This window comes from Notamacropus eugenii, chromosome 1, assembly GCF_028372415.1.
Source record: "Notamacropus eugenii isolate mMacEug1 chromosome 1, mMacEug1.pri_v2, whole genome shotgun sequence".
NCBI lineage: Eukaryota > Metazoa > Chordata > Mammalia > Diprotodontia > Macropodidae > Notamacropus > Notamacropus eugenii.
The window spans coordinates 672,973,702-672,988,106 of record NC_092872.1 but is presented as its reverse complement, the minus strand read 5'-3'; the positions used below and the strand labels follow the sequence as shown (position 1 = coordinate 672,988,106).

The window sequence follows — 14,405 nt, the reverse complement described above, 5'->3', positions numbered from 1 at the left end:
TATGGCAGGATGTTCTAAACCCACGACCCCTTTACTCCAAGGGCTCATTTCATTTGAAAACTACTCAAAAACAGTTAAGTGGAGTGGTTACCTAGCAACCTTCATCCCTGCAGATAGCAATGTAAAGATAACTGTAGACACAGTTGACCCCATTTTCTTTATTTCTATCCTTGTCCTTGAAATAATTTAGTCATAGTTAAGCAGCACATCAATGATCCTAAGTCTAATGATGCTGCTTTTGTAAACATTAATAACTGGCTGATATATTCAGCCACAACAAAGGGATTTAGAAAGGCAGTCATCATCATTTAATCTGCCACAATAAGGAATAAGCAATTAAGGGGCTTCTTTTTATTTTGGAGGGCTTTTAAAAAATGCAGATTTGAAGCCATTTCCCCCTTTATTCTCAGTAGCAGCAATTGTTGCATGCTTCTATCCAATATCAGAAACACCAAGCTATCAGGGTAGAATATGTTAAGAGTCAAATCTAGGGAAAAGAACCAGTTCTTCCCAGAGCTGACTCCGGAAATGGTAACTGCTCTCCAATGAAATCTTTAAAAGGCATTTGCTACAGTGGCTGGTCTAGTACTAACACCTGTGCTCAGCTCATCATGGAGTCACAGAATAATGAGGTTTACATGTCAGGGTCTCACTTGCCTCTTCAGCAGGTAAGGAGCCTTTATTAGTTTATCTCAACACAGGCACCACCACACTTAAAGCAAGCCTATGGATTCTCCCCATTTCCTTTAGCCTTGTTTTCTAAAGTCATAGGCACAACAGAACAATACTATTGGTAAACCGCATTTGTAGTGATATTGAAAGCAAGAATACCAAGGAAAAATAATAGAGAAAATGTTAAGATAAATCCACCAGTTCACTTTAGAAAATCCAGACTAATTTTATTTTAAGAATAACTATGTAGAAACATGAGTTAATGGAGAAGAAAAACAAAAACACTTTTTTCTAATGGGGTTACAGTTTATTTTAAATTAAATAAATGGAGGGAAATTTGCGATATTGATCCAGTTATGAATGGCTATGTTTTAGGCAGCTCAGTATCCTCCAGTTATTGATCTAGCCAAAGTTATACTTGGCTAAGCATGTTTTTTCCCCATTTTTAGGAGAGGTACTAAGTATGAATTTGAGATTTTCAGTATCCTTTAAAGGATTGAAAGGACCTTGGGTCCAGTGTTTTGAAATCTCATTAGTAAGGAAATATTTTTAATTATAGCAACCATAATAATTAATTTTTACATGAGAACTAAATAGACTTTGCATTTGTCTATATGAATCTAAGAGAAAATGTCATTACAAAATAGCTCCTGCCAACTAAAGACACGTATTTTCCCAAGACATATAACATATTCTCTCTCCTTTAAAAAGACGAACAACATACGTCTAATTCTCTCAGATACAACCCCTATGAACCTGAGAATAGCACACTAGTCTCCTAACACCTGGTCTTTAATCTTTGGACCACATTTTAATTAACTATATCAGGTAACTTTAAAAGCAAATTAATTCCCATGAAAGATTTATGCACAGCTATATGACAGTCAGTATTCTTTTTCTAAAACAAACAAAAAACTGCGTAGGCTTACTTTCAAACAAACTTAAAATGACAATGCAAACCCTTCCTTTTTAGTTGTTGGATAAAACTTGTAGACACATGGAAGGCACACATTTTTTCCAAAGACCAGTAACCCACATACTTTGTTCAACCAAGTTGTATCCACCACATTAACTCATTCGAAGAAGACAGTCCACCTGCTGAAAACAGTTTTTAATTACTGGACAATCATGATGAGTTTTACTTCAGTGAAATAAAAATAACTGAATGAAATAAATCTACCACAGGCCTTTTACACTTTCAAGTTCTGAACACATAATGTTTTAGCCTGTGGGGATGAGAGGGCATGGGGAAGAGGCACACCTCACACAATCTGAAATTCACAGCAGCATAGACTCAAAGTGCAAAGGGCATATAAAATAAATGCCTTATAGGATTCCTTCCAGATAGTCATCAGTTTTTTCTATATTAAATTCTTAACAAGCATTGAAAGTATATGCAAGATTAAGTCACATGCAACAAATGAAGATGAACACACTAACTCAATGTTGAAACTTTAATTATAAAATCCCCAAACTGGAACTAGCAACAGATTAGTAGCATGTCAACACAAATGGACAATGGCTTAAAAAAAATACACCAATTTAAATAAGTTTGAGTGAATACTGTACAAGGGTATTCATATTGTCTATTAGCCTCTTGGAAATATAAAATCAAGTATATCTGTAGTATTTAAAATTCACCATGTGTCATGTTATCCTGAAGCCTGATGAGCACACTTTATAAATACAAGTTATATTTCATGTGGATAACTGTGACATACCTAAATAACTAAACAGATAACATTGGATTCTACCATATTAAAAAGCAAGACTTTCACCTGCCAAATTTATTTCATTCACAATGGAAAGATATCTGCAAGTCTTTGGCATTAAGAATGCAAATACATTTCCAACTGCGGAAAAATTTTTTTTAATAATATTAGAAACAATATAACTGCATAATCTACAATGCAGAAGCAGATATTCTACATATTATGTAGTTATACTATTTTAAAATGAAACAGTATTTAAGCTTACAGCAAATTCACGTGAGGCCAAAAGAAATCTGTTTATTATAAAACAAAATACAGGGTCTTAAGAGAGCAAGGCAACATTAGATCAACCACTTTAGATTTCGGAAAGGAAGTGTAGTTTGAAAATTGTAAAGAAAGATGAATGTAGCTCCTAACATGCTGTCCTCTTCTCTTCTTATAAATGGGATGAAGTAGAGAAGCAGAGCTTCAACGTATAGGGATTGGAACCATCTGTAAAAATGAAAAATCAAGGTCAATGGCTAATTCTGAACTTGCTTCACCTACAACTGGCAATTTAACTTCTAGAGTCTCCAGCACAAGTTTTATTGACCCTCTTTATCTAGGAAATGAACAGAAACAGGAATGGAAAAAAGCAAAAATCCTAGAGTAAGGAGAAGTCTACTGTATGTGCTCTTTTCCTTGAAAGAAGAAGGAAGTTCAAGCTTCAGTTTTCTGCTGCCACTGCCCTGAGCTTACTTTGCATCAAATATTACTTTTCAAAAATTGAGAACATCACCAACACTAAGCCCCCAAACAGTACAATTTCTTCCCTAGGTTGTGGGATGAGGTCGGGAAAAGCATGCAGATGGTTCACTCTGTCCTAGAATAAGGCTTGGCCTGACCTCAGAACATCAGAGAATACTGAAGGAAACTTGGCTGATTCTGAGCTGCACAAGATACTTAAGTGAATTAGTGAAAAATAATTCTATGTGAAAACAACATACTGTAACTTCGTCCCACAGCACCATAACAGCCTGGCACAAATTGTACAGGTTCGTAAGAACTGTCTGACTTACTCGGAACTCTTATTTGGTAGTGATTAAGGGCAGTAAGGGCTTCTACTGCATCCGTCTTGCATTCCCATTCTAACAGGCCAGAGAGTGTTTTGGCAGAAGCTATAAGATAAAATGTAATTGTTGTTGTCTTGTCATAACCAACAGTTCAAGAAAAACAAAACAACAGAGCAAATCACTTACGTTTTGCATCAAATACTTTGTATTTGATAAATGTGAGAACTTCATGATCACTACATAACTGTAAGGAAACAAAAACAGGAAAAAAATTTCTGAAAAATAAGTCTAAAAAAATATGCTCTCTTTCCAGAAAATAAATAGCATTAAAGAGTGTAGGTTAGGCTCTCACAATTAAGTGTTTATCACCAAGTAAAAAGACTAAAAACAGCATAAAGTAACCAACTTAGTGCTTACTGAATAACCAATGATAAATACCATGTACTCTGATGGGCTGGAATATATAGCAATACCATGTCTCTCTAGGAGATTAGGTAATTTCTGGAAGCAATTCCTAAAATGTGATCCTAAAATAAGGATGGGCACAATTTTGCTTCAAGTCAAACTTAAGTAGATGAAAAGGAGTAATTCCATTGGCACAGGAGCATACACATTTCATCTCAACCTCTACCTCCTTCCCCAAGAGAATTCAGTCAGAAACTCATAATCATAAAATGAGGGGGCTGGGGTAGGACACCTCATTAAAGTCTCTTAGTGTTATAACGGTTCCAAAGAAATGCTGAGAAGAAGAGCAAAGACAACAAGTGGGCCATAACGGATGTGGGGATGCAAATGATACAAATTCTACACTTAACATTTGTATTTTTAGGAGCCAATTATTTCCTACCTTTGAAAAGGTGTCTTCTGTAACACACAATGGAACATTGTAATAATGCAGCACACAAGAGGGTGGCTGGATTATGTTCTTAGATGCCTGACCAGCACTTGTAAAACGATTATTTTTGCTCATGGCAAAATCCTTGTAACTGCTTGTACCATCTTCCAGTTCAAATATTTGACTAGGAACAACTGAATGTTGTTTAGATACACTATACATCAAAAAGAAAAAAAAATACAGAATACACATTGTTAAATAAAGGTCAGCAACCTAACCCAAAATATTAGGATATATACTATAGTAAAACTAAGGAAAACAAATTATAAGTAAATTTAGCTATTTAAACAAATGAATAATTAGTTTAGGTTCTGATTGTTCTTATTATTTGCTTATCAACCAAAATACAAATCTATTGAATATTTTCTTGTATTAGAAATCTTTTTTAATCAATTAAACAAATTCCTCTTTTATTTTTATAGCACCTTCACTTCCCAATATCTCTCTCCCTTTTAACAAAGAGATTGAAAAAGAAAACAAAAGAACTCAGCAAATGCATCAATCAAGTCCAACATGGTATGCAGTAGTCTACGTCAGTAGCTCCCTACCTGTTCAGAGAAAGGTGCATGTGCATGCTCATTAGTACTAATTAGTACTAGCATATTTTAAAGAAATATTTATTAAATTAAAAGCTGCCATTTTAGCATAGTCTGTTGTGATAAGACTAAAAGGTCAGCTCAAGAAAAAGTTTTCTAACTAAATACTGTAAAATAGCACAAGGAACTCATTTCAAATATGCTCTGAATTCTAAAAAAATTAAGTTAAAACTTAAATAATTCCAATTCTTAAAAAAACTACAGAACTATCAAGAGCTAGAGAAGCAGCATTTAATACATGTTTATTAAAATAAATTACCAAACATTAAGTCTTTTTCCAAATAACTTGACATTATTAAGATGTGTGACAGCTCGTTCTACCGCATACTCATCACCCATTTCTACCAATGCTGTACCAGGAATGGTTTTCATAAATTTTACCTGTCAAAATTAAAAGAAAAAAAGGTAACTAATTAATTCTACAATTCTGTATCAAATTTAAAGAAGCTATGAGTAAATGGTTAAAAACGAAGCATGAAGATCATCTGAATTCTCACTTTATTCTGGTATGTCACTGACATTTTTGCTTCATTTACACCAAAATTCAATGGAAAGTGAATAGTGTTAGACTAGAATCTACAGCCACTACCCAGCAATGACATGTCTTGTAAATGGGCAGCCTGTAAATATTTACCTTCTTGTCCTTCTAACTTAATAATAAAATAAAATAGAATGCCTAAGAGGAAGCAAGGTATAATGGCTTGAGAGAAATCCTTGGAATCAAAAAGACCTAGGCCTAAGTTCTTCCTCTGACATAAACTGGTCAGGTAACAACCCAGGACAAATTACACAACATTTCAATACCCCAGAAAACTCTAAACTGCATAATAGTCAGCAATATGAACTGATAGAAGGGATATCCTTGCCAGGAGTTTCTTCCATCAATGAAATCACAGGTCTAAACAATAAAAGGTGAAAAAATGTCATAAAGCACCAATTTCTCTTAAATTTTAGTTCCACAATCTTTATTGTTTTTCAGTTTTGATATGACATATGCTTCACACAACCCCCCCCACACACATACACACACATATACACACATGCACATACAGATCACAAGTTGAAAAGCAATAACAAAATCCTGGTATAACTTGTTTGGGGTTGAAGTTTTTCCCTTAAATTAGCTAATTAATGTCAACCCCAAAATCTGAAGTTAAGACCCCAAGGTAAAATGACACTATTAAATATCAGTAAATCTCAAAAGACCTGAGTGAGCAACACATAGATCTTTAAAGATTACACTGATGCATAATTAATGTGCTTTACTTGTCAATATTAAGGCTTCAATACTTCAATTAATGAGAAAACTGAAATAAGTTACCAATTAAATACTATTAGAAAAGGTAGGTTTTGGGTTTTTTGTTTGTTTTAAAATTTAGTTCAATCAAATATGGTGGGGGTCACTAAATCACACGTGTGATAATTAACATTTGTTTTAGAAAATAAACACCTGTTCAAGTCAGAATATATATGCCAAATCATAAAGGGTTTCAGTGGAGTTGACAGGATCCAGTCCCAACAAATCACTGATCTCTGAAGCATTACAGTAAGACTGGAGTGAACACAGATAAAGGTAGAGAGAGGAAATTTTTCTGGGCTCAGTTCACCTCCTTCAGTAGTGATATCAGTGATTTTGTTGAGGTGAGTCCTCCTTCCACTGACCCATATCAGAAACCATCTACAGTTCAGCAGATGGTCTTTGAGAGGAACTCGGAACAAAAAACTCATCATTCTGAAGTGATTCAGGTAATACCTTTCAGTGAAAGTGCTGAAAATCCTCCAAAGATAGCCAGTCCATCACTGAACCAGAATTTCATCTTAAAACATGGGTTTTTTTTGAAGGTCAGTTAAGTTGTCAAATATGTAATTCTCAGGGCTTAGTTAGGGAAAGGAAAGGAATAAGCATTTATCTACTATGTGCCAGGTATCGTGCGAAGCACTAGGCAGATATCTCATTTGAGACTCACAAACCTCATTTGTGAAATATAAGGCAAACAAGTGAAAGGACTTGCCCAGCATCACATAGCTAGTATATGGGACCAGATCTGAACTCAGGTCTTCCCAACTCCAGGCTAAACTACACTCTGTCTCCTAACTGCCCAACTAAAATTATTAGGACCTAAGTAAGCTAACGATCTATTGTGGTTTTAAGAAGTTTTATTTGTCACCTTTATAATACTGTTCTAATATGAATGAACAGGAAGAATAAATGAGGAAGAGGGCACTGTATATTTGGTACACATATACCAATATGGAATAGTTTCAGGACTTCTAATTAGATAGTGCAGCAACAAATGGTCACTTCATGAAGTTTACCTTTTCGATATTTCCATACAAGCAGAAGAGATTGAAGACCCTTGAACAATTCATCTTCAGCTGATGTAACCCACTAACCATAACAACTGAACCAGAGGGATTACCCCCGTGCATATAGGAGGAAGAAGCCTGCGGAAGGGGATATGCAACAAGTTCAGGCGTATCTCGGGAGCCCATTCGGTAACGGCTTGGTAAAGGCAATAATGGACCATGTGAACCTACAAAAACGATTGGGGGAAAAAAGCACTTATTACTTATTTCATTTTGTAAAAGCTTCAGTGGATATGCTTCATTATTAAAAGTAATTTCCTATAATTAGTTTATCATGAAGAAAATATAAATATTCATTAAAATACTTCTGAAGGCTTAATTTTAAAGCATATATTTTAAACAAAAGAATTCCATTAATTTATATCATGTTGATCCTACACTGACCTAAATGCATTAAACTACAAATTACACATTTTTATAATATAACTAATATCGTATAAAAAGAATCTTTGGATAATAATTTGATTTATAAGGTGACCTTTGGCCACCTTACTGCTCTACTGGAGGAATGACTTCCCTATAAGCTGTATCTTGGAGAGTAGAATTCATTGCAATGAACTTTCTTCTGGGTTCTATGACTAATATGAAATCTAAGAAAACTATGAATACCAAATACAATTATAGTTCATTTATCTGGGCAACCTACATAGAACCTAAAATTGTCTCAGTAGTCAAATAAGAGACAACAATGTGCTTGTGGACATGATTTACAGGAGCCTATTTCTCCATATCATAGATCTGTTGTTACCTGATCACCCCACCCTGAGAAGTCATCAAGTCAATAAGAAAGCAGGAGAGAGAGTTCAAGAGCTATCAGAGGCAGACATAATGAAAACAGCCAGAACAAACACAATGCCCTATAAAAAGTAGACACAACAACCCAAAACATATCACCATAGGCAATTTGGAAAAAAAGCAATTATCTTTCAACACTTACAGGATCACTGATCTAGAGCTTGGAAGAAACCTCAGATACTACTGTACTGATAAGGAAACTGAGGTCCATGGAGATTAAGTGACTTGCCTAAGGTCCAACAAGTATTGAGATTTGAAACTAGGTTCTCTGATGCACTGCAGTTTCCCTTCAATACTGCTAGAAGACATTGCCTATACACTCATGTTATACAGTTTAGTATAACTAATGACTTTTACAATAACAAATCACCAAGACAAGGTTAGGTTGTATTGTATATATTCTGTTTTAAAGAGGGTTAAGAAAAATGCAATGCATTTTTGGGAAATTTCCATCAAAATTGTTTAATTAATAAAATTAGTGCTTAGAAAAATAAAACTTCAGTTGCTTGGAAAATTCACTTATGTGGCACTACTCACTCTCTGATAATGACAGGCAAATCATGAGTTACTATAAATTCCCTAAAGGTAGTCTTCATCTCTGAATAAAAAACTTGTCATTCACTAGCAGCTGATATAGAAAAATCTTGTTGGAATCAAAGCAAACAAACTTCTGTACTTAGTACTGTCTCACTACTGTTTGAGACAGTATAGCTTAGCTCCTACTGGATAAAAGTCTTGCCTTGAAGTCAAGTTCAAATTCCATCTATGGTACTAGCTGTGCAACCAATCACTTGCAAATCATTTAATTAGCATCCTGAAACAACTCCCTATGATTTATCTACAAAGATATAGACAAGCTGCAATCTATGTCTGTGGAATGACTTCCTCCACTGGAGGTTTCTCCACGCTAACAAACTGCTGCATCTTTTGAATACTGCTGAATTACGGTTACTTGTATTGGCTCAACCAAGGCTTCCACAGTGCCCACTTTACCCAACACACACAGATGATTTCAGGCATCTTCTTGAGGCTGTTTTCTGTTAAAAGCAGACAATATAAAAAAATCTTTGATATGGCCTACTTAACCTTAACTTTCAGAAGGAAGTGAGGGAAGGTCATGCACCTGATTTGACTGGTGACATGTAATGAAAAAAATTTGAAGTGTGACTGTATCATCTTAAAGTTCAGAATGGTCAAGGAGGGGAAGGTTGAACATAATCTGTATATATCTTCTAGACTTCAAAGATGGAGATTTCAAAAAAGTTCAAACAAAAAACAGGTTTTATCCTAGTTGCTATGATTCATACAGTTCAAGAGGGATGGAAGGCTCTCAAGAATCAAATTCTAAGAACATAATCCCAAATGAACACTATGAAAAAGAAAATGGGGAAGCACTAGTTCAAAGTTCAGCCCTGCTCTTGTAGAAAGCCTGAGATGTTTTATACAATTCAAGACAAAACCTTTAAACAGCACCTACCATCTAGAGCAGTGCTTTTTAAACTATGGGTAGTGACCCCATGGGGTTGTAAAAAATTTGGCAACAGTAAAAGGTTTCTGAATGTGCAACAACCAAAAATGAATTTAAAATCAAACACGTACTGAATTTGAATCTGAACTGTTTCTGGCAGTGCTTTGCCCATGCTGCATCTTGCAACTGTAGGGCAGCCTTAGCACTTTGCACTGAGCATGCCCTCAGGCCATGTAACACCAACAAACACTGCCAAAATGTGAAAAGGAGTGGCAAGTGGAAAAATTTTAAGAGGTCCTGATCTAAAGCACATTATGTTAGTGTTTGGGATGATATAAAATTTAGCTAAGACAAAAGTCCTTACCTTCATGGAGTTTATTTCGCTTAGTGGGGAGATCTGTGACACAGGCATGAATATTTCAAATTAGTAAAACTTAAACAAAATTCTAGGTGAGGTAGATTCAGGGCCCAAGGAGGGGAAGAGGGAGAGAGAAAGGAATCGGAAAAAAACAGACAATGAAGCAAAAAAGAGGGCATTCCAAGAAACATAAAATGTGGGCAAAGGAATGAAGGTAGGAAACTGCAAAGTGTGGTCTGGGGATAAGTAGCCCAATTTGAATAGACTAGGGTGCATATGTAGAGGGAAGCAGTATCAAATAAGCCAGAAAAGTGAGATGAAATCAGATGTTACAGGGTCCTTTAATGCTAGAGTATGGAGTTTAGATGTTTTTCAATATGCAAGCACGAGGAAACATGGTGAAATACTGCTGGATTTGGACACAGAAGATGTAGGTTCCTGTCATTATTACTACTTGATATTTATGTGACCCTAAGAAAGTCACTTAACTTGTTTGAGTCCTAATTATCTCATCTGTGAAAATTAAAGTGTTCGCAGAGAGGATCTCCAATGTCTCTTCCTACTCTAAAGCCTATGAATGTAAAGAAACTGATATGGCTACACAAGTACACCTTCCAATGAACTCAGACATACAGATACCTAATAAAGATAGAAGCAAGGTCCTGCAATCAGAGGTGGAATACAAAAGGGACCTAAGAAAAAACACAGGAAAGACAACTCCAAAATAGCACAGGTGATGAAAAAATACTGAAGGGCAATAAAAACTTTCGGGGTTGAAATGATATGCTCACTACTTGGAGTAGATGGAACAGTCAATGGATGTCATAAAGTACTTCTGTTTTCTCTAAAATGGTCAACAATCTTCATAAAGCAAAAATGACTAAGAATAAATTAAAAGAGTCAATTATGACAATATGACAACAATAATATTACCTAAATTATTTACTTATTAAGTGTCATACCAAACTACCAAAAGATTGTTTTAAAGAGCTAGAATAACAAAATTTATCTGGAGGAACAAAAGGTCAAGAAGTTCACTGGAAATGAAGAAGGCCTAGCAGTTTCAGATTTTAACCTCTATTACAAAGTAGTAATCATCAAGTATGATTAGTACTAATAAAATAAATTTTTTAAATTGTTCCTCCACTTCCACCACCACCCCCAAAAAATGATGGAACTAGTTAAGAATCAGAGAAATCAGCGTAATAGATAGGAGCATAATACATAGATGCAAACAAATATAGGAGGGTAGTATTTGATAAACCCAAAAACCTATTGGAGTAAAAACTCAATATAAGACAAAAACTGTCAGGGAAACTGAAAAACAGTTTGGTAGAAATCAGGAAAAATTAGGTTCAGATCATCTCACCTCATATACTAAGATGAGCTCCAAATGGATACGACTTAGACATAAAGGATGTCATCATAAATTTAAGGAGCAAGGAAGAAATTTACCTTTCACATCCATAGATAGGAAAAGGGTTCACAATCAAAGGGTACAAAAGATCACAGAAGATAAAATGGACATTTCTGATTACATAAAATTGAAAAGGTTATTCACAAACAAAAATAATAATAGGCTTCAGAAGGGACACAGTAACTAAGGGAAAAAAATCTTTGCAGCAAGTTTCTCTGATAAATGTGTTGTTTCCAAGATATATAAGGAATTGATTCAAATTTATAAGAGTGAAAGCCATTCTTCAAGTGAGAAAATAGTCAAAGAATTTGAAGAAGCAGTTTCTAAAGAAATCTAGCCTATGGATAGCATATGAAAAAAAATGCTCCACATCACTAATCATTAAACAAATGAAAACTTAAGCAACTCTGAGGTTTCACCACACATCCATCATATTGGCAAAGCTGTTAAAAAGAAAATGACAAATGCTGGAGGGACTGTTCAAAAACGGGCACATTAATGCATTAATGGTGCAGCTGTGAATTGGTCCAGACATTCTGGAAAGCCATATGGAACTATGTCCAAAAATTGTTAAATTGTTCAGGCCCTTTGACCCAGAACAATACCATTACTAAGTGTATGCTCCAAGGAGGTCAAAGAGAGAGGAAAAGGACCCATATGAATGAAAATATTTGTAACCGATCTTTTCGTAATGGCAAAGAAATGCCAAGGGGGTGCCCATGAAGTGGGAGGGAATGACTGAACAAATTATAGCATATGAATGAAACAGAATATTATTTTGCTCTAAGAAATTATGAGTTTCAGAAAACGGGAAAGCTTACATAAACTGGTGCAAAGGGGAGTGAGCAAAACCAGGACAATTTATCAAAATGGCAACAAAACTCTGACCAATGCAATGACCAATCCCATTCCAGAGGAACAATGATGAAGCATGCCTATATACTACATACACATGCTAGCTTAGTCTCCTGATTGAGAAGTGATAAGAGTCATAATGCAAAAAAAAAAAAATTGTATTGGAAATGGCCAATGCAAGAATGTTTTGATTGACTCTGTATATTTGTTACATGGGCTTTGTTCTTTTTAATCAGGGGAGACAGAAGACAACAAAAATAAAATTTTTTCATTAAAAAAAAATTTTTTTCTTAAAAGAGTGACCTTCATGAAACCCTGGGGAAAAAAAAGAAAGATAATAAAATAGTACTTCAATCTTTTCCTAGCTCCCAAATCATTTCCTGCTTTTACCAACATACTTGGGTCTCCCATACTCATAAAAAAAAAATTTTCATTTGACCATTGTCCCCTCAAATGATTATCCTATAGCACTACACACTTCATAGCAAAACAGAAAAGTGATCTAGACTTGAAACTTCCACTTTCTCTCCTCTCCTTTCTCAATCCTCTGCAATGTAGCTTCTAGTCTCATCATTCAACTGAAAGAAACTCTTGTCTCCTAAGTAAGCAATGATATACTAATGGCCAAATCTCATGGCCTCTCCTTAATCCTTAACTGTTCTGCTTCATTTGACACTAGATACTCTCATACTTGCTGGTTTTTTGTGACACTGCCCTCTCTCTTGGTCTCCTCCAACCTTTCTGATTGCCTTTTTTCCTTTGCTGGATCTTCATTCATATGCTGCCTCTGGTGAGTATATCCCAGGACTCTGTCTTAGCTCCCTAATCTTCTCTCTTTACACTTGGTGATCTTATCAGATCCCATGGATTCAATGATCATATTTGCGCAGATGATTCCTAAATTTGTATATCTAGACCTAGTCTTTCTCCTAGCCTCCAATTCCACATCACCAATTGCCTACTGGACACTTCTATTAGAATAACAAATTCAACATGTCTAAAATGGAATTCTCTTGCCACTTCCTTATCCTAACCCTACCCCCTTTTCAAACTTCCCTATTTCTGTTCAGGGCAATAATGTCCTTCTAGACACATAAGTTTGCAACCTAGCAATCTTAAACTAGAAAGACTGTAGATTTATAGTTGGATGGGAGCCCTCAGAAGTCATCTAGTCCAATCTTTCATTTTATGGATTAAGCACCTGAGTCCCAGAGAAGTTAGGTGACTTGCCCAATGTCTCACAGGTAAGTAGCAGAGCCACAATTTTAGTCCTCTGCCTCCAAATCCAGACTTCTCTTCCCAGTACCATGCTGCCTCCTCCCACACACTCACTCAAGAATGTTTGGTTGATTTTGTATATTTGTTACATGGTCTTTTTTCTTCTTAATCAGGGGAGGTGTTTTTTTGCGTAGCTGTTGAATAACTGATTGAATGACTAAAACCAAAGAATGCTGATTAATGGATGGATGTTAACCTGGAGGAATTTTTTTAGTGGTAGAGACCTCCTGCTTTTGAGCTTGGAGAAAAACACACATGGTACACTTATCAAATCTAAAGATTTGACAACAAAGGGAGGTGAGGGAAGAAAGGGTTAAAGATGTAACTATTAAACTGGATAACTGAATCAGGATGTAAAAAGTTTAGCTCACCAGAACAGTGGGTCCAATCTAACAAGATGGAAAATGACTACAAATGAAAAATCCTGCACTCAGTTTCCAAAAAAAAAATCAACTATATATGAAATATAAATTGGAACAGAGATATGGGTCAAGAAAACAACTCAGATTAACTAGCTCAATGAGTTAAGTGTGTTACATAATTATCCAAAAAAGATAACGCAATCATAGGCAGAACTAAGAGAAGTGAAGTATCCAAACTACAGCTGAGTATCACATTAGAATTTCAAAATTTAAGAGAAATACTAGAAAACTGGAAGGGACAGCAAGAGAAAGGAAATCTTGTCACTGGAGATATTCTAAACAAAAGCAGAATTATGGTTGACATATGTGTATTGATTTAAGGCTTATAAAGCACTATGTATATGTGTGTATGTATGTATATATGTGTATATAAATTCTATTTATTTATATATTTAAATATATACAAATAAATATAAATATTATACACAATATCTATATATATAAAATCTCATTTGATCATCAAAATAAACCTGTGAGTCAAACACTATTATTATTCCCCATTTTACAGAACAAGAAAC

The 14,405-nt window shown here is 35.1% G+C and overlaps 1 protein-coding gene across 2 annotated transcripts in view; it reads right to left on the bottom strand.

Moving 5' to 3' along the window:
* Window positions 1-2,112: 2,112 nt before the first annotated feature.
* The window catches only part of HNRNPLL (heterogeneous nuclear ribonucleoprotein L like), a 52,890-nt gene continuing 40,597 nt past the window's right edge, over window positions 2,113-14,405 (bottom strand). For both annotated transcript variants that reach the window (XM_072635832.1, XM_072635833.1), the window contains exons 8-13: window positions 7,244-7,461; window positions 5,187-5,308; window positions 4,284-4,485; window positions 3,623-3,680; window positions 3,443-3,541; window positions 2,113-2,876 (exon numbers count right to left, since the gene is read on the bottom strand). In XM_072635832.1, the coding sequence (XP_072491933.1) occupies window positions 2,821-2,876; window positions 3,443-3,541; window positions 3,623-3,680; window positions 4,284-4,485; window positions 5,187-5,308; window positions 7,244-7,461 (755 nt within the window). In that variant the 3' untranslated portion in view covers window positions 2,113-2,820. The remainder of the gene's footprint in view (window positions 2,877-3,442; window positions 3,542-3,622; window positions 3,681-4,283; window positions 4,486-5,186; window positions 5,309-7,243; window positions 7,462-14,405) is intronic.